Source organism: Falco cherrug, chromosome 1 (assembly GCF_023634085.1).
Source record: "Falco cherrug isolate bFalChe1 chromosome 1, bFalChe1.pri, whole genome shotgun sequence".
NCBI lineage: Eukaryota > Metazoa > Chordata > Aves > Falconiformes > Falconidae > Falco > Falco cherrug.
This window is the reverse complement of record NC_073697.1, coordinates 75,895,628-75,921,463: the sequence shown is the minus strand read 5'-3', so window position 1 is coordinate 75,921,463 and position 25,836 is coordinate 75,895,628. Positions and strand designations below refer to the sequence as shown.

The window sequence follows — 25,836 nt, the reverse complement described above, 5'->3', positions numbered from 1 at the left end:
CTGACTGCACTACTGTGAACACACACTCACTTTGATCTGTGACTCTAGCTTGCATTTGACTGCCTCCAACCTCTTGAATAATTTTTATTCACATAAAGTGTACTATTTCACCTGAGGTTTCACATGACATTAACTCCCTGGCGCATCGTAAGATCACCAGAACTGGCGAACTCCTAGTCCTGTGGAAAGAGACAAGTAGGTCTTTACAAGTGCCCTGAAAGGCAGTCTTCTCACATCAACTTTAAAAGCATTGATTTAAATGGATTGGATTTCTAAGACAACTTCACTAGCATTTCTCAGTGTCTTCATATTATGTCTTACAGCATCACTAGAGTGCACCCACATCTGGCTTTACCTGCCTTCTCTGCTTGCCAGAACCACTCTTCACAGAGTAAATTTTTTTAAAGTTTTTTATTTGTAAAATATATGCCCAAGCAATTCCTCTGTCTTACACTACCAAACCCATGATGTTTCATTTTAGAAACCATGCTCTCTGGATTTTGTATTGTCTTCTCTTCTCACTGCCACATTTCAACATGTATGTCCTCTATTCATTTTTCCATTTTCATTCAACAGTCAAACGCCTCTCAAACAGTTTACTAGAGCAGAAGGAAGCAAACTGTGGCACAGAACCCATTATTCCCAAGCTTTGGGTGTTCCACTTTCTGTCACCCACTTCCTAAAGTAGGTGAGCAGTCACCACTGTTTTGCCTAAAATTTGCAGTAACATGTCTGCATTTTCTATTCACAGGCCCAGCACGTAACGTGCTCTCCTTATGTTCGGCTTTACAGCCTGTTTTGCACCTTCCAGAACAAAATTTATCATCTTTCCAAACCTGTCAAAAATTATTTTCATCTACTTAAATTTCCTGTCTTCACTACACATAGTGCAATCAGATAAAGATGGATACTTGCAGCATTCAAGGTCAGTTGTTTCTCAGGACAACAAAAAGAAGTTCCCCACTAAGATAGCCTCCTACAGAGTCCCAGTGCTTCAGCAAGTTTCACATGTGCGAACGCCATTGACTTTTATTCTATCACAGCTCAGCTTGGTGAACATCACCTCTATTAACTTGCTTGCTAGTGCTGTCAGTTGCCATTCCCACCTCTGTATGATCTGTATCATCCCATGTGTGACGTTATTAGATAAATGTGCCTCAAACCTCATTCTACTGCAATCCTCTACTGGTTACAGTAATGATCCCTCCGAATATTTCTCTTAATTGAGGTCTAACAAGCTGGGATTTCAAACCTCCTAACAACAGCCTGCACTTTCAGCCTGAGGCTAAACTCTGAGGGACTATCATAGATGTTCCGTTCAGTTTTGTTACTAAAAATACTCTTGACTGACTCCTCCACCATTTATTTGGGTTGCGATATTACGTACTGCCATTTGGTGTACCTACACTTGTTTATCCTTTGCATTGGCTTACATGAACACAGGTGAATGATACAAAAGCTATACACAGAACAGAAAGAAGAAATCCTTTTCTACTCCCATACTTGTTTGTTTTCTAATTTCTTAGGGGAAAAACCACCTTAAATTTCTTCACCAGACATTTTCTTCGCATCCCTAGAAATCCCATATTCTGCAGCAGAAAATTACGTGTTCTGTTCAATACACTATGGTCCACTGAGGCTTTCCTGCACTCTGTGGAGACCAAAAAGACCTCCATTCATTTTGCCATTTACTACAAATTACTGGCTACTGGTTTCAGTTCATACCTAAAGATGATCCCTGAAAATCTATTTAAAAATGCAAATTTACACTTTTTCAGTGTAGAAATGCTAATGTGAATATACATACCCAGCCAGCATTAACTTCAAAGTCTGAAAGTGCTGTTGCTACTGAAAGATTAGGCAGTTACAAAAAACATTTCAAAACTCTCACAACTGCAACAAATTCAAATCAGTTTATCGAAACTGAGATCATCTGCTTTCCTACAAGCCATTTCCCTTCTATCCTCCCACCCAAGCAACTCCAGTGGGACACGCTGATGAGTCACAAGAGTCCTTCAGGAACGGTGGTGGCGATGGGGCACACCCACACCACACTAGCAGCATGAGTCCGGGCACAGCAAGCACACCTTACCCGAAAACCACACTGTGTGTTGTTGGAAACAAGTGTCAGGCTGGAATCAAGACCCACTAAGAGCACAGGTGGTGCTTGGATATTAAGTTCAGGTGGAATTCCCTGCAGCCACAGATGTACCGGTTTAAAGTCCTCTCCATCAGTGCTGTCAGCTTATGAGCAAAGACTCATTTTCCTCATCAGGACAGGTGGATGCCATCAGGCCCTGGAGTATCTTGTGTTTCAAGGACTCCTCCACGATTATAAAAACCAAGGTTCTGGCAGAGGCACTGGCCCTGGAGCCAGGGATTGATGTCTGGGGCATGCCTGTTTCTTCCAAACCCTCTCCCCATCACTGGGAAGATTGAGGAAGACACTACCTGTGCTCCCGGGCCTTTCAGCGGGCCTCCCAGGGCCATGAAATTGCTTTCTTCTACCTTTGGCTTCTGGTTGCAACATCATCTGTGCCTGTAGGAAAGGTTGGGGGTAGGTGGGTAACAGCTTGAAGACTGTCCTATGGGCACCAGCTGCCCGGTGCCATCCCCGATGGGCCCCAGAGGCAGCCAGCTCCCTGAAGAGTGGAGGCACAGATGGTGCCTCTCTCCTGCTTGGGAGGGGTCACCAGCTGCAACTCGCCAGCTGTTGCTTCTCAGCACCGGTCTTAACGTGGGCCTTGCTGAGAGCTTGGCTGCCGTGCCCTTGCCGAGGGCCTTACACAGGTCCCTCCTCTTCTGTCTAACCCTGCGTTCTGCCCTACCCAGGCCCTCATACCAGGTGGCTGAGAGGGTTCCAGAAGGTTCCTCGTGCAGCCCCCTGCGGCGGCCTGCTGCCACAGCACACACCCTGGGCCTGCCGGGCTGGCGTGTGCGCACCGCCCCGGGACCCACCGGCGGAGGCCGGGCGCCGCGCACCGCCCCGGGGGCCGAGCCCCCTTCAGGCTCCGCGGTGCCCCCGCCTGCCCCCTCACAGGGCCGCCCCGCCCGCAGCTGCGAATCTCCCGCGCGGCCGGGGGCGGGCTCCGCCCCTTGCCGGCTCGTCCAATCAGCGGGCGCCGACCCAGCCGCGCGGGGAGCGCCCCCTGCCGAGCCGCTTCCCCCCCCCCCCCCTCCCGCCCCCGGCGCGGCACCCGCAGCAGGCCGGCCCGCACCGCCGTGGCGCCGCGCGGCACCCGCAGCAGGCCGGCCCGCACCGCCGTGGCGCCGCCGCCAGCCCCGCCGCAGCCAGCCCGCAACCGGGGCAGCGACCGCACGGCTGGGCTGCGGCACCCACGGCGGGGGCGGGACCCGCTGCGCACCCCCCGCTCCGCCGCCGGGACGCGCTGCTGGCCTCGCCCTTCCAACCCGCAAAGGCCTGGCTGCGGTTCCCCCTTGCAGGCGACTCCCGCAGCCCCCGCCGCACGGGGAAGGCTCCTCCTGCAGCGCTTCCCCTTCCCCCGTTCCCTGCAGCCATTTCTGCCACTGCACCGGGCCGCTCCGGGTGCCAGCCCGGCGCCGGCAGACGAAGCCCCCCGACAGGTGCCCAACCCCCGCCTCACTTCACCTGCCGCATCCCTCTTCTCCAGATCCCGCTTTTCTGCCTGCTCAGATCGCAAGGAGACAAACCCGGGCACCCAAGCCAGGCTTGCAGTTTCTGTAAGTCGAAGTTATTCACAGCAAAGAAAAAAAGAAAAAAAAAGGAGGAAAAAAGGGGAAAACGGAGGAAAAAAAGGAGGAAAAAGGAAGAAAAAGAAAAAAGGAAAAAAAAGAAAACAGAAAAAAGTAAGAAAAAGAAAACAGAAAAAAAGGGGAAAAAAGAAAACAAAAAAGAAAAGGGGGAAAAAGTAAAAAGAAAAAGGGAAAAAGAAAAAAAAAAAGGACAGACCTAATTTTTTTTTACGCCAATTAGTTTATAACTTTCCAGCACATAATATTTCATCTTTGGCAATGAACAAACAAGAGAAAGACCCCTGATTTATCTACTTCTACAAAAGCAAGTTATTTCTTTCTGGTTAGGGCATTAGTCTCTTGCCTCATACTAGTACTGCTTGACTTTGATTCACAACATCCCTCAAAAACCCCTTCTCCCACGGAAACAACTGTATTAAATTTACATCTTTGATTGTAGAACAGTGTATCATTTTGACAAAACGCACACTGCTTTCTGCCTCTTGATTGTTCTGTGTTTTTCTTTCATAAATTGGAGTGCTCTCAAAAAAACACACAGAATTTTTAACAGCTAAATGGTTGGTTCATCAAACAAAGGCAAGGAGTTGAAATTAAGAGACAATTGTCTTACCCGTTGTGACACCATGAACAACGCCTTCCTTGGTCCTGGAACCTAAACAAAGAACAATATCAGGTTGAAAAATACATCTTCTTAAGTACTGGTAAAGACTAGATAGATGATGAAGAGGGATGAACACATAGATTACACAGTTGCATACAGAATTTTCTAAGACTATTAAAATTAAAGAGAAATTCAATCTAAGGGAATAGGCAGAATTATCAATAAAGAGCAACTGCATGAGTGTATACTGACTGTGGAAAGGTGACTAATACTGGGAACGCTTCTGCAGTTTATTGTTTGCATGTACTGACTTCCATGCCATTTTCTTAATAGCAGTGTTAATTAAGCCTCTCACTTTGCAAACTCACATGGATAACTCTGCACAGAAACCACGTTAATGTTAACATCCTATGGAGGCTCACACATGCATTTGCAGAACATCAGAGCCAAAAATTCCAGAAGATCCTTAAAATTTCACCTTACAACTCTCCTCCAGATCTCAGTTTGCAGGGGTTAACAACCGTTACTGAACCACAGAAAGGCCCAGAGGTTAAAATCATGGGGAGCTGGTAGTGCTAGCTAGATATAGACAAAAATTAATCTGAATGGGAAACATTAAACAGTGGATAGGTGTCAAATGTGAAAATGCCACCAGCGTCAAACCCAAGGTCTGCTGCATCCAGTGTCCTCCTTGTCACTGGCATGTACGACAGCTAATGATTCTGCAGACAGCAACCTAAACCCAGTACTAGACTGAGATGTAACGCAAGACCTGTACAAGCAGTGTGACTGCCACCCTGAAGACCAGACTGGTTTCTGGCACACCTCTGTAAGGATACCATGACTTTTTACCACACTGCATGAAAGGGAACAACCTCTCACGTCTTCAATGGGAAGAGAAACAAATTAGCACATAGTGCTACTGAAAACGTAACTCCATGTCATTGTCCCTACCAGAGCTCTGCTTGTCCTTGTCAGGTTTAATAATTTGGCTGCATTCCAGGGATTAGTATCCATTTGTGGACTATGATGCTGAACAATGTGCAATTAAGCATTACAGAGACAGAGTTTATGGCTCCTAGTTTATCATCTTACCCTGGTCTGCTACAGATAGGATGACTTTGCTACCTACATAGAAGTTATCTTATTTCTAATGCAATTTTTTGTCTGTATGTCATTCAGTACTCGAGACATTATCATTTATACTTCTCATTTTACAGTGTCAAGCTAAAATTATATAGATATTGTAAGAGTAAAGTCATATACAAACTGATATAAGCAGAAATATATTAGAAGAAAGCAACTTTGATCACAACTGTTTACAATAATACAATTAAATACTGAAATGCAATGCAAGTTCATTGATCAATATGCCTGACTTGCTACTAGTGCCCATTTATGGAATTTAAGCCATGTATTTATGGCACTATCAGATGGATTACAACATTGAACTGTTATCCATGAGCAAGACCAGCATAATAATCCATGGCAAATAAGAAAAAAAAAAAAAGCCACATAAAGTAAAACATGTTCTTTTAACTAGCTAATGAAGAGGTTAAACAGCTGAGAAGTTGTCTTCCCCCTCTATTCTGATTTTCACTTTTAAAAAAGCTTGTTTTCTCTCACTGAAGATATTTACCATTGAAAGAATTGTCCATTTTATTAAATCCAAGATGTTCATGTCTAAGGACTTGTTTCAGGACTTCGGTTCTCAATCTTGCGGCACCATGTGAGCTGAAGCCGCAAAGCACTTTGACCACATACTGGAATCCAAGCAGATGATGGTTCTACTGACTTCTAGAAAAAGACTAAACACCACTTCAGGCTTACAGCATGTCCATCAGAATACTTACTGTTAAGCATACACTTTAAAATGCATTGTTAGGCCTGGCCAACATCTCATTCATCTTGTTGAAGTTATTGCCTGCAAGACAAGCTATTAAACACATGGAAACCTGTGAAAAGCAAATACTCAGTTCCCTAGGGCTGGCAAGAGATGAATGATACAGGAGAACTCCCTGAGGACTTCTGCAACCGTATATCCTGAGGGACATAAGCAACTTGATTCTTACTTCACTTACCCTGAAGCAACACTGCTATAGCCACAACTAATACAGAAATGCTAGTCTCTGCTAGTGGAAGACAGGCTTTTCTGTAACGAAATCTCAGCTCGCAGACCTGTGCGGAACAGAGATATGCATAGCCAAATCCATTACCTGGCAAACAACCAGCTAAGCCATGGTCCAGACCTTACAGCATACGTTAGAGCTCAATACTATTTGCCCCATCACTGCATACTCACATGGCAGTAGCTGCTTTTGCAGTCACAGCTACAATGCAACCTAAAAGTATTTTAGGATCTGCCAGAAGCAGGACTATAAATAACAACAGTTGAATGCAGTAGGACGGCTTCTGGCTGGCAGCGAAGGAAAGCTGGTTGTCCACATTGTTTCTAATAGAAACTCGCTGCCTTTCATTCTCATGGTCCCAAAACATCAATACTCTTGCTCATTTGTACCCTGCGTAACAAAGGGAACAGTGGAATCAGAGTAGGGATAATATAAAGACCGAGAAACCTAACACTGACCGACACTACTTAGGTGATGCAGAAGCAATAGTAGTACACGGTAACACTACTCTTCCTGGTTAAAGACAGGGAGACATAAACCCAAATTAGGGGAAGGGGAAATCATTGTCTAAGGAAAACACTTGCTCCCAGGCACTGAACCCCATTATTCCATCAGAGGGACCTTGAGTCCCTTGACTACTCCACTGGCTTTTCTACTACCAAAGGAAAATAAGAAACCTTATGAAAAGAGAGTGCAGCAGAGGAAATTTGGATGGTCTTGCCAAATAGGTCATGATTGCACTCTTCTACTCCAAGGCCATGTGCCAGCTAAGCACAGGGAGTAGTAAACAACTCATCCCTAGCCATCCTGCTCCTAATAAACTATTCCTATGCTCTGCTACGGTGCAACACGTCAGAAATTATCAGACCGGAAACTTCTGTTCCTGAGCACTGAACATGCACTCAAGAGGCAATTGAGCAAAAACTTCAGCTCCCTGGCAGCACACAAAAAGCTCAGAGGAGCTCCTGAGCACTAATAAGAGCATGCAAGACCATCCTTCTTACTCTTGGTTCCTGGTTTCAAAGCGACTGGGGGCACGTATGGCCACTCATTTCCTCACTGCTTCACACCAACAGCTCTTGAAGGATACATAAAGACCTAGTCTTAAATTTACATCATGCACAATGCAGCCCAGGGCTGCTAAGCCTCAGTCCTCCCTTCTAATGAATGATCAGACCTTTGTTGGACATCAAGAAAGGTCCTGATGCTCTGCTTGTATGAGTCAAGACTGAGCCACTGATTTCAGCTGGCCAATGCTGAAATACATCAGCAGAGTAATTTAGGTGGACACCCCCCACCCCCCCCCCCCCAAAGTATACACACTATAGACTGTACTGAACAGTATCTTGGGTATTAAAAAGCAGGACAAAGACAGTGGACTGAGGGAAGAAAGGACAGTTAGTTAATCCTCCAATATGTCACTGTCCCTCAGAACCCTTTCAGTTTCCCCCATGCCAAAGGGAACTGAGAGAGAGAGGAACAAACAAGATGTTATAACAACCACATTTCATCCCAAGCAGCAGCTTTTCTTAATAGAATTTTTACCAGATAGAATTATGTTACAACCTTCCACATAATAGCTAAGAGCAGCCTGGACAGAAAGGTCTGGATGTTTTCTATATTTACTTAATTCCACTGATTTCAGTGGGAGACCATATCATCTAGGAGATTTGGACCAAAAACTTTGCATCTTATTAATTCTGCAGCAGCAGTGGAAGGCTGAATGTTATGGAGCTGACTGCTGAAACTGAAAACGATTAACACATCCTTCTCAGCCCAGTGTTGTGAGGTTCTTTTTTCCAGGATGTCAGGCAGCTTTCACAGCTTAATCTGGCCGTGAAACTTGGATCTGAAAACCCAGCTAGAAAGATAGGAAGGAAGAAACCTTCAGGATCGCTAAGGCAGTGTGCTGCTCCTCTTTTGCATTGCAACCGTTACCAGCCTGCAGAACGGAGAGATATCACACCAGCCTTTGCTAACACTGCCCAGAAGAGCCACCCCTGCTGCAGGCTTGGGAAGCAGACAGAGAAATACCCAGCTCCCCGTTTCCCCCTTACCCAACCTGATCCTGTTGAAACTTCAGCTGGGGAAACTGTGGCTCCCTACAAGCAGGTACCGGCAGGGACACGGTAGCTGCCAGAGGTCCTGGAGACAGCTTCCAACCAAAGGCTTTTTCACCTGCACAACTGAAACTACGCATACAGCTCTTCCCTCCTGAAAAGCAGGCATCTGCTGTGGGAAGGATCCTTCACCATTACTACAGTCACGCATGGGTCCCCAGCATGGCTCAGGGCTCCACCATCCTTACTATTTTATTCTTGAATTAAATAGCAAGCCTGCCCTCCAAAGTTCAACCTCAGCAAAAGTGTCTTCAGTCTGAAGACAATAGGAAATAGTTGCCTTTGGGAGCAGAACAAGGTTCAAATATTATTACGGTCTGGAGAACAGGTCAGACACAAAGGTTAATTTGACACACAATGCAGGTTTCTAATACAAAGAAATCAATGGCCTCAGAAGTATGGTCAGGAACTACAAGAAAGTAAAATTAAAAAAAAAAAAAGAAGGTCCTACCCCTTAAAAATAATTCCAATATCAAGCACAATGTACAGTGAAAGAACATCTATTTTGCTATACTGAAAATGAGCAGACACTCATTTAAAAATAGATTTCTCTCACAATTAGTTTTCAAAATAACTGCCATCTCTGTTGGCAAGAGCACCGAGCTTTGCTATGGCTTAGCAGGAGAACAGCGTATTCCAAGTAAGTGGTCTAAACTATATGGAGCAGAAATAATTTGTTACAGACAGGCACTAGCCTGCAACGGCAGAGGGAATCCTGAAAAGATACTGGAATTGCACAGACCTCGGTGCTCCCATTTTAAAGAAATGCCTCGGGGTTTCAACTCTGTTTATGATACCTGTGCACATCGTCCTAGGTACACACAGCATCCATTACAGAACTGACCTGCTACAAAATCAGCAACAACGAAAGGACCTGTAGGTCCTTTTCCCCTCCATTCATTTATAGACTAACTTTATCAGATGAGTAAAAGAAATAGATCCGTATTTTTTTTTTTTTTTTTTTAAAACGACCACTTCTTCATGTGGCTTGGCAGATTATTTTGCATTGAATTTTTCACGGCAGCATTTGCAAGATAGCCCATTAAAACCCAATACTTGCTAAGCAAATATGATGATCACGCAGTCAAGTACTGATCTGGGATTTGAAAATAATTTTATCCCTGGCTCCACACAAGACTCTTGTATGGCCTAGATAAGTCACTTAACACCTGCTTTGCTATCTTGGGGTCTACCTGCCCTACCTCATTAACTGTAGTGGCTCTTCCTTGAGAACTCATGGAAAATATCTGCTATGGATATGCAATAGCAAGTACAGAACATGAAGTTAATTTCAAAAGATGAGGAGATGACACTGCCATACAAAACGGTACTGTCGATGTGCCAAGCCATTAGCACAGCCTATGCTCGGTTCCTGAACTGATCTCTCAAGTTTCTTCTCTTAAAATCCCACCTAAACCCCACATGTTCTAAGGCATGCTGTAAAGCTATCTTCCACTTCAGCTTCTATATATTGTTTTTTACTGTATTTTTACTGTTCCATCTACCCCTTCAGACTTTAACCCAGCAAACTTCTTGAATAGAGTGCCAGTTAGTGACCTGCACTCTAAGGCACCTCCTATGACACGGTCTAGTTCTGTATGGTGTGACAAATGTGGCTCCACAGAGCAGTAACACATGGCCAGCACAACACAGTAACATAAGAGCCAACATCTGGTTTCAAAGAACCGAAGCTCAGGAGAGCACAACTCTCCTCTTGTTTGTTTTGCAAGGGTCTCCTGTGAGTCATGACATTTGGGTTTTCCTGCTGAAGAACAGGTCTGCTGAGGATCCAGCTGCGAATGTCAGGGTACAGTGACCCACAGCATGATCTCTGCTGCCCACCTACCCACATAGAGGACACCCTCTTTCGTCTTCCCTGCTGCCTCTGCCACACCCTGCTTGGTTTTTTCTGCTGCTGCTACGACTCCCTCCTTTGCCTTGGAGAGTCCTTTCATGAACACATCCATGGCTGAAGAATTTCTTCACACAGCTCTAGAGGAAAAAAAAGAGACAGGACACTTTCAGTAAGTAGGGGGTTTTTTCAGCTTTTTTTCCCAGAAAGGGAAGAAAATTTTATTCAAATCAAATGGGATCAAAATTACTTCAAAATTATATTATTTATACCCCCATATTATGTAGCATCTCTACTAGCAATATGTAATCACCCCTCTGTATGTGAGGTTGCACTCCATATTTCAGACAGAAAAACCAGTTAAATAACTAGAAAAAAAAGGTGTACAATTCCGTGACTCGCCTTTACAGTTTCTCACATGCTGCCATACATAGTAAGTTAAACACCACTGCCAGAGCAGTTCCCTTGATCCAAGCCAAACATGGGGACCCCATTCCCACAGGATCTGGCAGAGGCTTCTGGTCACGTAGGTCTGGTTGGAAGAGTCATTCATAAAAGTCCCTTCCTTGCCTCCCAAGGCATCATTTCCTTCAAAGGGCAGCTCCATTCGTGAGCTGATGGCAGGATTTAGTCCTGTGATTTGATACTCCACCTCTCATCCAGAAGAAAAAGCCGACTTAAAGAAACACTAACAACTACTAAAAAAAAAAACCAAAACCAACAAAAAAATACAAATCCCCAAACCCTCCTAAATCACAACTGCTCACTTGTTATAAGAAACTGCCATTACAACCCAGAGGGACGGGAGCAAACAGAAAGCACTGCTTTTCCAGTAGTCAAGCATTTTGCGCACAGTCCACATCACTTCTGGAAACTGAGTTTTCCCGAATGGGTTCTTTGCATTTATCAGCACTGAGAAAAGATTTTACTAAAAAGCAAAAGCAAGAACGCAGGCTTGTAAAAGCAACACGCTAAAGCTACCGGGTGAGTTCTGTGGCAGCTACACAACCCAGCGCTACCCTGAAACTACTAAAATAGTAATTAAACCCAAGAAGTCAGCGTCACTTCAGTAAACCCGTTATCGATAGCCCTTTCTCTTCACCCACACAGAGCTGCTGCCTGTGATTTTCTTTGCGCTGCCGGAGGCTGGGTAGGAGGGATGGCTGTCTAGGAAGGCATCTGGGCTGCTGCTTTCTACTGACACTGAATATTTTCATGGCAGCATTTGCAAGACAGTCCACTAAAGCCCAATACTTGCAGCACCCGTGCCCCTGCCCCACTGCCCACCGCCCCAGCCCCACTGCCCACCGCCCCTCACCGCCGGGCTGCGGCGGGGGCGCCTTACACACACGGGGGCGGGGGGTGGCAGCCCCCTGCCCGCGGCACCCCCCCGGCTCCTCCACCGAGGGGGTCCCCATCCCTGGGTGGGGGGCAGCGCCGCTGGGGGTACCTGGGGACCGCAGGCGGGGGGGCTATATATCGGATGTATATCAAATAGCATACAGGCACCTGCAGAGGGAGGGAGAGCGCAGGGCGTCGTGGCCATATATATATGTATATATATATATTTATATATACATCCATTGGGAGAGAGAGGCACCTACCGAGGAGGGCTGGGCGACGCCACCGTAGGGGCACCCCCGGGCGCCGGCGGACCCGCCGTCGCGGCGCCCGGCTTCCCCTTCCCTCCCTCCCCGTGCCCACAACAGGTCGTTCAACGGGATATACATACATATAAATGTATATATATAAATATTTCAGGTATTCTATATCTATATATATAAATCTACGTGCATATATACAGACATACTCACAGCCGCTGAGGCTCCACAGGCACGGAGAGCCCAGCCCTCGGCAGCGCGGACGCGGAGCGGAGCCGCCCCCCCCGCCGCGCCGCCACCGCCCCCTCCCCGAGCCCGGAGCGCCCCGGGGGCCCCGCCGCCGCCCCCTCCCCGAGCCCGGAGCGCCCCGCGGGGCCCCGCCGCCGCCCCGCAGCGGAGCGAGCGGCCCCCGCGGCCGCGCCACTTACCGCCGGGCTCCTCCGCCACCGGCGACCGACCCGCTCCGAGCAGGCGTGGGGCGGGGGGACACGGGCGGACGGAGGGGGACGCGCGGAGGGGCCGAGGGGAGCTGCCCCTTCTCAGCACATCCCCGAGGCGGGGGGGAGCGGCCGGGTCCGCTGGCACCACCCCCGACGGCAGCCCCGCAGGCGGCGAGTGTGCGGGAGGGGCGCGGGGCGGGGGGAGCGAGGCTGCGCCGCGAGGGGGGGAGGGGCGGGGGGAGCGGGAAGGGTCCCCGCCCCCCGCTGGGCGCTGCGCCCCCCGCCCGGCCTCCTGCGCCCCCCACCCCTGCGGCGGGGCCGGGGTGGGCTGGGAGCGCTGGTGCCACCGACGCGGACCGAGGGGACCGGGCGGCTCGGCGTCCCCGCGACCCCCCGCGCCCACCGCTCCCTCGACAGGCTGGGGCACCGCAGCTCCGGAGGGCGGGGAAGCTGCTGTTGGTGGCTGCAGAACACCCCTGTTTTCGCTTCACCAAAGCCTTACAAAATCTCCCCGAGCATCTCATCGCTTTTTTTTTTTTTTTTTTTCTTTTTTCCCCACCTCCAAATTTTCAGCCCTAAGTGGCTGGAGTTCAGCGTGGCTGTTCTCACAAGATTCACGATGCCAGCTCGGTTTTAAGCACGGGAGGTGATGCTCTGGCGGCTCAGTCTTAAGCCTACTGTACACACACACATTTTCAGCCCAAACCAGAAAGACTATGAGAAGCCCTGCCTTGCTCCTGCCAAGTTTGCCCGAACCTGACACCTCTACTAGCATCCTCCACTGTACACTCCATGGCCACTGCTACCCAAGTCTTCATCATAGGAGTCACTTTTTCCCCAGAAAGGGAAAGCTATCCAACTTCTCTATTTTGGTTGCAGAATTTAGGCACGGAAAGCCAAGACCAGTAGGAGACAAGGCATTAGAACAGATGGACTTTCAGCTTCAGTACATCAGTTCATGTGCTATATAAAATCCTGCAAGACCTACAGAAACCGTTTGGTTTTTAAGGCACTCCAAAAGGAGAAACAGAATATAGTGTAGATGAGATACAAGGCTCTGAGCTGCAACGGGCATCTTTCATCCGTCATCCTGCGCAGACAGCTCATGCATCCCTCATTTTGTTTGCATTCTGAACACGTAGTGCAAAGTCTTCCTCTTGTCAGGTTTCCTCATAAGCCTTAATATTTCTATACTGTTTGGTAAACTTTCTTTTGGTTCATTCCACTACTAGTTTTAATCAACCAAGTATTATACAATGTATTTTCTTTCTGAGAGAATGTGTGGACTGGGAATACAAATCATTTCCTCACAATCCTGCTCTCAAGAAAAGCCTTAATAAAAAAGAGATAAATAAAAAAGAAAAAATAAAAAAGGGATGGGGGCCCTGGGAATTAAATTACGTTAAGGTACCTCATCTCATTCATCCTGTGCAGCACGTTCATACTCAATAAAGCAAGAACTAAATGTGGCGTTTCTATTTCCTCCCAATTTGAGGGAGGAGGAAAATAGATACAGTTTCAGACAACAAGGTAAAGTGAATCAAAATCATATACTTTCTACGTATTGTTGACTGGCCCAGCAATGTATATACCATAGTATATAAACCGGGTCCTTGAAAGCCACTCCCTCAGTCATTCTCTACCACCCAGGCCAGTAAAGCTAGACCCCAAATTAGAATGAAAGTAAATATTGTACTCCTTATATAAGTATTATTTTCTGGATTTAAAGAAGCCTTTTGTTTCTGTAGCATGCAAGCAACCGTGAGCATGAAATGTTGCTTTGTATCATGTTGATATAAGTCTGGATAGACTCATTTAATTACGTTAGCAATAACAGAGAACCTAGTGTGATGAATACCCTTGTATATTTACGACTCGGTTTCTGAAACTACAAAGAAAAGCTCCAATATCTGCAACTCCTAGCTTTTGCAAGGGTTCTCTTTTTTGCCTTGTGTTTGTCAAAGGCAGGCATTATGTTCTGCTGTTAAACAAAGTAACAGCTTGTCAGTTAATAAAATCATGCTGCTAGAAATAGAGGGGTAAAGGCAAGAGGCATCAGTTACCACAGCAGAAATAAAGCTTAAGATTTCAGCTGTAGTATTTAAAATAGGCAGCTTTTAAATTCTAAATCAGGGGGTAAAGAGGCACAGAAGGAAAAAAAATAGAGTATGAACGTTGACGCAAGAAATTCTTCATTCTGAAGATGGAAGAGACTCAAGTAGAAAACAATTAAATATGGTGGGGAATTAGTACTGCATCTCCAAGGTGATTCCCATTTAAACCACACTGTGTACAACAGCTGGGTGGATTTTTTTAGATTGTCTCCTCAGTACTTTTAGTATCACAGTAAGTTCTCCCCTGAAGCCTTTCCTGTCTGAAGAAAGGATAGTAGCAAGCAGATTGCCCACTGATTGCATTTAAAACAAATCTTTATTTAACGACACTGTTTACTTTGCATGTGCATCTACAGCAAAAATCAATCAAGTAGTAATAAAAAGTCCTTCAATCTATCTTGCATTGCAGACTAACTTACTGGTTTAGTTGCTAGTGATCAAGTAAACCTACTTTATTGCTGTGAAAAGAACAATTATTGACAATTGAACAGTACTGCAGAGTAAAACTGATCAGAATTTACTGTCTTCAGGTTACAAAATTCAAATGTGAAACTTTTCATGTGGAAACACTGGAGAGGTGTTCTCCTAAATTGAAAGCTTTCCCCTGTTTCTTCAAAAAGTGACTCAGACTGGCTCCCTCCGTTAGCACAGAACTGACACGTGATGTTACCCAGAAGAAAGGTACCTTCGAAAACTTGAAAAGCCACAGTATGAAAAGAAGCTGTCTTAGGGCAGGCTGTTCATAGGTAACATGGATTATTCCACTGCAGGATCTTTCACCGATTGCAGATAATCTGAAAATAGTCTTAATTTGCTAAGTCCATTAACTGTGTCAAACAGTGCAATTTTTGTGCAAATATTTTTCAGTCTTCGGATGTCTTACAGAACAGATTATGATGTGCGTCGCTTTGGAGGCAACGGGGAGTTCAGACCATTTTTATAGACTCTTGCATCACGTTTGCATTTCTATTCCCACTCGGGTCCCTCTGTGGGTCATTGCTGTCATCACTGGCCATGCTCTAACTACCTGTGTGCATAAGCAATTTCTAAGAACTCAAAAGCATGCTTAATTTCAAAAAAAGGTGAGTGTGACCTCTCATTTGCTTACAGGTAAGTCTGAGGTTTAGCATGTTGTTATCTTAACACTTAGCATGCTTCCAAGTTGTAATGTACCTGTTGTAATGTAACACTTACAGAGCATGTATATGCCTCACTTGCATGGTGTTTCTAGTGATGTGTACTCAACTGAAAATTAAACACGTACTAAAGCCTTCATACAATCAAGTTGCAAGTTATCATTTCAGAGTTTGTTTTCCAGTGGCAGCTATTAATTTAAAATTCATATCCATTATTATGCAGCAGTTGCCATTTCCAATTCATTCTTATTGCAAAGATTTCTGCTCGTGAGCTGTTTTGATAGATACAACTGGGTGCTGACTAGGGCCTGGGTCACTGGATGTCCACTGTTGTGCCACACAACCATTGATAGGAGACACAAATAGACCTGAAGGAGGTTTTTTTGAAATTCAGAACAACATTGCTGGTGTCTTTGTGCACAGAGTCCTTTATCTCAGACCAAAACCAGAGCACGGACAGAATGCTTCACCGAGATAGACCCCCACGACCAGGCCTAGCTCCAGCCTTTATTCTTGTTGCTTCTCCTTTGCTTCTGATCTACCTGCTCCTCTCTGGCACCACGTTCTTTCTCAGAAATCTCATTTCTCTGCAGTCCCAGGCCTCGTGTTTGACACAGATGGATCAGACAACCGGTCTAGTCCTTCCTGCTCTTGGCTCAGGTGCACACAGCACGGCACATACCATTTCATGTCTGCAAACTACAGGCCAAGCTATGTTAAGCTTCGGGCCAGAACACATCCAGTGCAGGTGGATGCATCAGAGATCTAACCAAGAAAAAGGTGCATGGCTGGAGACCAATGAAAAAAGAGGACTTCTTCCCGAAGTCTTAGCATTTGAACAAATTAGGCTGGAATTGGAAGTATATCTGAAAGAAATCCACATGTATATCTCAAGTGAGGTTGCTAAACCTCAAATTCCTTCTTCCAAATATGAACAATGTAAACATTTTCAAAAGAAAACTTAACCAGAATCTTTCAGCATAGGTAAAAATGTGTGTATATATATGTGTGTGTTTATGTGGAAAAGAGTATTTAGAATATATACACGTGTGAAAAATGTTCTAATTGAGACAGACATATGTGCCAAAATACCAGATTGGAGGTATGTACACACGCACACGCACGCGTGCGCGCACACACATGCACACACACACACGCGTATGTATACATGTATTTGAAGAAGGTGATGTCTGTCTTTGACCTGGCAAATATCAGCCCAACTACACTAACCTTGACGTAACTCTGAACAACAGAAAGAAGGGTCTCACAGCTTTGTACCATCTCTGTTGCAGGCAAAACCTGCCAGACCTTCACCTCCTTTACTTGCAGGCGAAGCTGAAGTTACAGAGGCATCACATCTTCCACAGGCAATGGTAACATTTTATAAATTAATTAATCTGTCTGGGCTAGAAAGTGCTGAAGGGCAAAGCAGCTCTGTCTGTTGCACCTGGGACCTTAAGCGAAGCTGTACGCTGAAAGCAACAGCTTAAGTGCTAAGGAGGCCATCTGGCAGTAAGTTTCTACTCAGAGACACCCAGAACATCAGATGAGGCTGACCTAAGGGTGCCTGGCAAAATCAGGGTTGATTGTTCTTTAAGATGATTCCCGTTACATAGCACCAATGGGTTGATTGTAATGGAAAGAAAGAATTATCTTCCTCATGATGTGATGCAGCATGTTAGCAGTATCTCGTATAACCGAAAATGCTAATGCTAGGGGAGTGGGAACCGTCATGCAGCGTGAGGTCTGATGGCTGTCTTGTCCCAAATCCTGTTGGAGTGAAAGGCCAGCACCAGATGTCTCCAAGGTCAATGATAAGGCTGCAAGCTCTAAAGCAGCCTGCTGCAAATCCAGGTATCTGAGCCAGTGCAGGCACAGCACATTAATTACCTGGATGGCAGCATTTCTCAAGAGATACACCAGGAAGGCAGAAGCTTTAATTAGATCCTGAAGTTAGTCACCAACAAACTGTTTAAACAAGTGCAAAACCCAGACAGGAGCATACTTCATTCTATCAAACTGTCTTCTTTCTACAATTTCTAAGGAAAGTAGGCATCACACAAAAGAAAAGTGGCAGTTTTCATTCAGATCACACTTTTTCCATCAGAGGTGTTAATAATCCAGAGGTGATAAGCATATGAGCAATCCAAACACATGAATGCATCTTCACACAGAAACTTTTGTTTCTCATGTTGCTTGTGAGTAAGTTTGCTTTATTGCTGAAGTCTGTTATCCGACACGTTAAATAAACAGAAGTTCTATGTATCTGAAGTTCATCAACATTTGCTACACAAGAAGGGGATTCCCTTTTTGAACATTCAGTGCATGCAAAAATAAACCAAACAACACATATATATATATATAAAAATGATATGTAGAACAAGTGCATAAAGGCTATATTGTTTTATTATGTCTTGCCATATTAAACTCCACGGAAAACCTACTGTCTCCTCTGCAAAAGGCAACACATCATCCTCTTCTCATTTCTCTGATTCCAACACATGAACATCCCAGCCAAGCAGGTCCCTTAGATACCGATTGCTGGTGCCACTCCAATTACCAAAACCTCATGACATGGTCATCAATTGCCAGTGCTTTTTTTGGTAACATCAAACACAGGTCCAATTCAACACCCATTCATGTTGACATTAACCCAGAGATTGACATGGGGGAACCAAGAAGAACAAAGGAAATATCTGTATAAGAACTCCATTATTTGTTCCTGTTTCTTTGGCTCCATTATTTATTACATGGAATCACTTACTGGAATTCTATCTTAGCACAATCTCCAACCCACAGGACCATACCTTCTTGTCTATGTTTCTATTGCCACAAAACATTTAGGCACTTGTCTTGATCTAAAATTCTTAATTTTAACGGCAACACTTGGACTATTAAGATTTATTTATATGCAGCATTAAGCAGGGTACAGAGTGACTGCGGGGAGCCGTCTTGGATTTTTTCACAAGGGGATGTATGCTCAGGCTTGGCAATGTAGACAATCAACAGGAAAAAAAAAAGATTATTTTTCCTCATACTCATGCACAAAATACATGTACCTGTAAATTTCATTTCTTTTAAATTACCACTCCAGTTACAGCCTCAAGCTCAAATCTTGAAAAAAACCTACCTTAGAAACATTTAATTTCTGTTAGGCTCCCCAATTTGTTTCAATTCACAAGCAGTCTGAAGCATTCACATTTGCAGCGATACCCAAGAGGCAGGAGAAAAAGTCTCGGAAGAAATAAGTTAGTTAAATAAGGGACAAAGGGAGGACGAAGCAGCACACATGGTGGCAGTGGTCACAAGGAAAGGCCACAGACAAAATCAAGCCACATGGGCATAGGCCTCTCAGTGAGGAGTTTATCCCAAAAGGAATGGCGAGTTGTCAGCGGGCTAAGTAGAGATTTGTGGGGAATGACTTTTTATGCATGAAGGTTGGCGGGGGGGGGGGGGGGGAGGGCACGAAACCTTTTCAAACAGTCATTAACGGTCAGATGGCACAGGCACATGGTAGGACGGAGGCAAGAACCGGCACGTGGGCAGCAGGTTAGGTACAGGCAGGCCACAGGGAGCCTTGATGTGTGCGTTCAGGAAAAAGAAGGGACAGTGAGGACATGTCAAAAAAAAAGGTGACATGGTGGAAGCAATGTGCTAGGAAAATTCTTTCTCAAGCAGTTTATTGAGGCGATACTGGAAGAAGATTGCATTTGTCAAAGTCGATTTGCCAAAGCCTGTGAGCTGTCAGACCATCAGACCATTCCAAATGCCTCAAGCCAGCAAGGTCCGTTACAGCGATCACATCCTACCTCTGCGAGGATAAAAGTCTGTAAGTCCCAGCTGCAGGACTGCTTTCTTCCCAGGCTGCTCATACCACCGGTGACCCTAAGGTGACTCACTGTCAGACCGAGAGATACTCGGATGTTAATGCTCGGGTGAGTGAAGTCAGTCACCCAAAGCAGCTGAGCAAGTAGCCAGATTTTCAGCGTTGTTGCCTGTACCCCAAAATTGGTTGCCCCTAAAACCAGGGCTGCTGATTTAGTTCATCTAAAGAGGCTTTCTCATTTGGGCAGTCACAGCTTTGCACTGTCCTGAGGGTGCGTTTGATACTCAGCGTTGTGGCTCAGGTCCCTCAGTAGTCACTCCCCTGCCATGTGCTCTGTGTACATGGTGGGGTGGCCTTGGCTGGACACCACACACCCACCGAAGCCGCCCTGTCACCCCCCTCCTCAGCTGAGCCAGGAGAGATGAGATAAACAAAAGACTCATGGGTCAAGATAAGGGCAGGGAGAGATCACTCAGCAATTACCATCATGGGCAAACCAGACTTGGCTTAGGGAAATTAATTTATTACCATTCAATAAGAGTAGGATAATGAGAGCTAAACCCAAAACTGGAAACCACCTTTCCCCCACCTCTCCCTTCCTCCTGGGCTCAACTTCACTCCCAAATTCTCTGCCTCCTCCCCATGACCGGCAGAGGGGACGGGGGAATGGGGGTTACGCTCAGTTAACCACAGGTTGTCCCTGCAGCTCTTTCCTCCTCACACTCTTTCCATGCTCCAGCGTGGGTCCCTCCCACGGGGTGCAGTCCTTCAGGAGCAGCCTGCTCCCATGGGGGTCCCCCGTGGGGTCACAAGTCCTGCCAGCAAACCTGCTTCAGCGCGGGCTTTTCTGTCTCCATGGGGCCACAGGTCCTGCCAGGACCCTGCTTCATCACAGCCTTCCCATGGGATCACGGACTCCTTCGGGCATCCACCTGCTTCGGCATGGGGTCCTCCACAGGCTGCAGGTGGGGATCTGATCCACTGTGGACCTCCATGGGCTGCAGGGGCACAGCCTGCCTCACCATGGTTTTCACCATGGGCTGCAGGGGAATGTCTGCTCCAGCACCTGGAGCACCTCCTGTCCCTTCTTCCTCACTGACCTGGGTGCCTGCAGGGCTGTTGCTCTCACATATTCTCACTCCTCCTTTCCACTGAAATTTGTTGTGCAGATTTTTCCCCCCCTCGTCTTAAACATGTTATCCCAGAGGTGCTACCACCATCACTGATGGGCTCAGCCTTGGCCGTCAGCAGGGACCTCATGGAGCTGGCTGGCGTTGGCTCCATTGGATATAGGGGAAGATTCTAGCAGCTTCCCACAGAAGCCCCAGCTGTAGCCTTGTCCCCCCTTCCCTTGTCACGCAAACCCAATACTGTAAAAAATCCAAATGATCTAGCCTGAAACAGCTGAATCTCCTTTTGTAAAACAACTAGTCAGTTCCTTGTATCTCCAGAAAAAAAGATCCTAAAAGACATGGCCTGCTTTCATACCGGGCATCTGTATTTTCCCCTGGGCCAAAATACAGATTTCCTTTTGTGTTTTGAAACACAGATGCAGAACTTGTGCAGAATTAGCGTCTCAGTTTATCTGCTTTTCATGGTCCTAATCTACAGGAGATATTCAAAACCTTATCAAAGTTAAAATTGTTTTCCCTTTCAATATATTTTGAATTCATTCTTATTAGCACTCATAACTGCTGATGAATGCCCCATTGTGCTTGATGTTTTACAGCCAGGATCAGACAATATTCTTTGCTCAAAAGGGCTTATTATCTTGGTTTCATGAGAAGATACAAACAGGGAAATAAAGCACAGATGAAGGATATGAGAAGGAGTAGTGACAATGAAACAGGTGAACCATTCACAATAACCAGTCGTCACAGATCACTGCCTTCCTAGGTACCAACTGCCCTGTGAAATGACAGTTTAGCATCCTTGTAGCTTTTTAGCAGTGAACTTAGAATACAGAGTGGATTGTTTCTCTTCAGCATTCACTGTAATCTTCTCTGCTGTTTGCAGCCAAGGTCCACACGTGTTCAACCTGTGGCTAGCACACCACAAGATGCTGCCTTTGTTGCTGCAACTTCAGGCTTCTTTGAAAGAGACTGATCTGATTCGCTGTACAATTTAAAGATTTCTGGTTATGTGGTTGCTCAAAAACATCTTTGTCAAGATGCATTGAACTTGATGCATCCTTTTGTACACCACACACAAACCCATTCAGTGTCTTCTTCCTTTCCATGCCATTAGGCACAGTGTTGTTCTGGTTAGAAGCAGCAGAAGCTAATTGCTATTGTCCCTAATCAGGGCCCTCTCACAGGTAACTGTGTGTTTTGGGTACAATCTACATGAAGCTTTTGTATATAAACTGTTTATAAAGGCTAATGTGTTTTCAATGTTTCAATCAGTTGTTAATAATTATTATTTACTTCTAATGTCCAACCAAGCAGTAAATTCTTTGCACCTGTGGCATATAGTCATCAGTGCTATCTTCTGCCAACATCTTCATAACTATGTTACTAGGTATTATGAAACTCTCTCCAAATATGAAACTCTTTCAGAAATACTTGAAAAGGGCAAAAATCAGAATTGTAAAGAATTTCCTTTTGCTGTTTATGAGCCAAATGCAGCTTTCATTATTCTATGACTAGCTCAAATGCTCTGCTGAAGGAAGGTATTCCCCATCATCAGCAAGTTGTCATTCAGTTTGAAATGTGTCTGATGACAAGCTTTTAAAATGAGCATTCAGCTTCCTAAATGAACTTTAATGTTCTTCACTTAAAATCAGTGTGCGAACACCTTAAAGAAACAGTGGGTATTATATTTCCATTTAGTGATTTTAAAACAATGTGTTTCAGTCACTGCTACTTTGTCTAGTGTGAATAATACAGAATTCACTGTGTGTGGGTCAACTGCGCAATGAAGTACTAACAGCATCGATGAAAAAATGAGACCTTGACACTTCATTAAGTGACCTCAGTCTGAGAACAGCATTACCAGTGTCTTTAATATTTTCCACAAGTCAGCTATATTGCTCCCATCCAGCACTTTCTCAACACTATGTTATAATTTTGCAGTTTTGACACATCTAGCGTGTAGTTACCAAAAACCATCCTTGCCTGCTTTTGACTTCAGTGATCTCCATTTGACTTTGCCTGTCTGACTGGGGCTACCACTCAGTCCAGCTCTGTGGAAGACTGAACCTCACAGGGACCACAGAACTAACTTCACGCAGCCTGGTACGAGATGCTGAGTCAGCCAAAGTTTTGAGGTGGATCTGTCTTATCCCTTTCCCTAAAGAAGACCAAATTAAAAAAACCAGGTATGAACTGAGTAAAATCTAGGCAAATAAACCCAATTTACTAGTGAAGCCAAATTAGACTAGCCCAACCAATTAGCCCAGCAGAAAATAAAAATAGCTTACAACCAACTTTCTCCTTGATCTGGAAGCTCTTGCTTCCAGATTAACTCATCGTCTTTCTGAATTGCAGCAAGCAAGCAAGCCCTCCACATTCCCTTTTGGTCCCTGGGGAGTTGTCCAGCCCCACCGGAGGCCAGCTGGCTGCTCTCTGCCCTTCAGTGCACTGCCACAGGCTGGCTGACCTGGGGGGACCTGCTCTCCCTTAACACGCAGTAGCTCCACAGAAGAGATTGCAATCTCTTTCTACCTTCCAGAAGGTCTTCTTCATTCAGTCTTCTTGGGCCCTGTCTACACTTAAAAGCAGTATGGTACTGTAGGGAAAGATCTGTAGAATAGATTGGTGCTAGGACACAGCATCAAGTATTTGGAACAAAGATGTTTTAGAGTGGAACATCTAGAGAATCCAGAATACTTTTGCAACAGTGTTCAAGATGCTCTAATTTGGTTCCATGCATAGACTATCCACAAGTGGAATGAGCACAGCTTTCAATTTATTTTCCTCCAAAAGGAAAAGTTTGCATGCTCTGAGACTGGACTGTGATGGAAACCAGTAAGTCAGAGTGGAAGGTCTGCTTCAAAAGAGCTCTCCTGATCTGATCTGAAGCAGTAACGTAGATGTACTGAGGTGAATCTCCTCCTAATACAATCATGAATAAAGGAAAAATAGATTGCAATATGGCCTAAACCGATTTTGAACATTGTTGTCCAGCAATGAAGCAAAGGACTCATCATAGACAACTACAGAATGAGCAAAGGCTTGTTCTATATCAGTAGAAAATGTCCCTTTGAGGTCTATTTTGTTACTAAAAATGTGATTTGGATTGTAGAAGATAATATTCTTACATTGTATGATAAATTCAGTACACCTTTAATGACGAATTTCCAATATAATAAAAAACCACAACTTTTGTATTGCAATTCTGCAACAATCCTGCTTCTTTTTCTATGTCTAAGCCAAGTTCACCACCCTTAAGAGAGGAGATAGGGGTTATTTTTAAAGATGATCGGTATTGCTTGCTTCAAACATTGTGTAGAACACTTCCCAATTAATCTAAAATCAGTAAGCTGAGATTCTCCATGGTGATACAGGAATTCTACTACTCCTAGTGTTGTATCAGTCGTTGTATTCAGCAAAATGAGAGGAGGTTGAGGATTTTTATTTTTATTTTTTGTTAACCTGTTTTCTTATTGCAAGATGCTCAGAAACATTTTAAAAGTTCTGCTTAATAAGCAGCAAGGGGTACAAGTGCATACAATCATCAAGAACATTGCCTGGCACAAATTTAATCCCATTATATATTTATGGAAATGATACTGAAGACAAAAATCTGGATATATTGTCTCGCAGGTACAGACCTGAAGAAACTGCTAAGAGGAGTAAGAGGAAAAGAAGTTGAGGTAGAAATGCGCTGGAAGCAGAGGTCATAAATGATTATAGATATTGCTTTATTTCTCTATTTTGTCTCATCTGGTGTGATGACTGAGGTGAATGTGATCAGCTCAGGAGATGAAACTAGAAACTCTGGCCCATAAGCAAATCTAAGACTGCAAGAACTGCAAGTGCGGTCACCTGTTTCACAGGAGGCATTACAAATTTAGCCAAGGGTTTTCTAGCAGCGCCTAGCTCTCATTAAGTACTTGCCAAGTAAAAATTCCTTGGAATTTGAAGGAGAGTAATTTATCCTGCTGAAAAAAATAAAATTAAATAGTGGCCATTTCAAAAGAAACTTGGTAGAACATGTTTTGGTTTTGGGGCTTTTTTAGTTTGGTTCCCCACCACCACCACTTCAAACCTTGCTGACACATTTCAAATAGATTACTAATCCATTATTTTATGACTTGATAGAGTGTGTTTAAACATATACTTCAGGAAGTGTTAAATCCTTTCCTTGATTGAGGCCTTGACATGCTTGAAACATAACTTTTAAAAGTATAATCATTGCAAGACATTTTAATGTGATGACTTTGGGCTTTTGATTTGTCAGAAAATGTTTATTACCACTGGAAATCTGCACACCCTACTAAAGGATGAAAATCTCACAAGCTCAATATGAATTAGTTGTATCCTCAAAGTGTATTCATGTTAGGGTTTAAAGTAAACATAGTATTCTAAACAGTTTAAAACTCTTAGAGACAGCCATCTATAGAAAATGTATAGAATATGGTCAGTAATGTCAGCTTGTCAATAAGCTGAGCATTAATCATATATGAAGTCTGGATTGCTCCTGTGCTTACTTTAAATTTAAGAACATCCTGATGCGCACTGTTGAATTGAGGAGTCTGAACCAGTAGTGTGCCCATACAGAAATTATTTCATACAGGCAGATTACCAGACAAAACTTACTGGAATGTAACAATTTTGAAACGGTACCATATTGAATGATATTGTGGATTACATGATAGCATATAGGTGGTGGCACTTTTACACATCTAATCATTGAAAATGTTATAATTTTAACTGAATTTTGAAGAGTTTGGGTTTTTTTAAAATCTAAAAAGTCTACACTCCTCCACTGAAAACTACCATTCCTGAGGATGTTAATGTAGAAGACAGCAGAACTTTTTTTCTTAGGGAGAAATTGAGGATCAGTTATTAATTCTGCTTTGGTTACTGGTTGCTTCTCAAGGAAATTATTTTTGGAACACACCTGCCTATCCTTATCCAAAACTTATTGGAGAAAATGGGGAACCTCCCATTGATATTCATTTTTTAATCTTGTCTTTGGTGTTGAATAGATTGAACAAAGTTTTCCCTTTTTGATGGAGGAAGATTCAAGAAAACAATTTGGCAGGAGGGCAGCTTGGTATCTGACATTTTGAATTACTATGGGAAAAGAAGCACGTACAAATTTTGTGTAATATTT

At 44.6% G+C, this 25,836-nt stretch overlaps 1 protein-coding gene across 4 annotated transcripts in view; it reads right to left on the bottom strand.

The window, feature by feature from the left end:
• SNCA (synuclein alpha) overlaps positions 1–12,669 on the bottom strand; it is a 77,773-nt gene extending 65,104 nt beyond the window's left edge. The window contains exons 1-3 of one of the 4 annotated variants that reach the window (XM_055700749.1): positions 12,467–12,669; positions 10,432–10,577; positions 4,346–4,387 (exon numbers count right to left, since the gene is read on the bottom strand). In XM_055700749.1, coding sequence (XP_055556724.1) covers positions 4,346–4,387; positions 10,432–10,552 — 163 coding nt within the window. In that variant the 5' untranslated portion in view covers positions 10,553–10,577; positions 12,467–12,669. Of the gene's footprint in view, positions 1–4,345; positions 4,388–10,431; positions 10,578–11,204; positions 11,224–12,247; positions 12,362–12,466 lie in introns of those variants that run through there. The other 3 variants (XM_055700750.1, XM_055700751.1, XM_055700752.1) reach the window with 3 other exon arrangements.
• Positions 12,670–25,836: the final 13,167 nt, after the last annotated feature.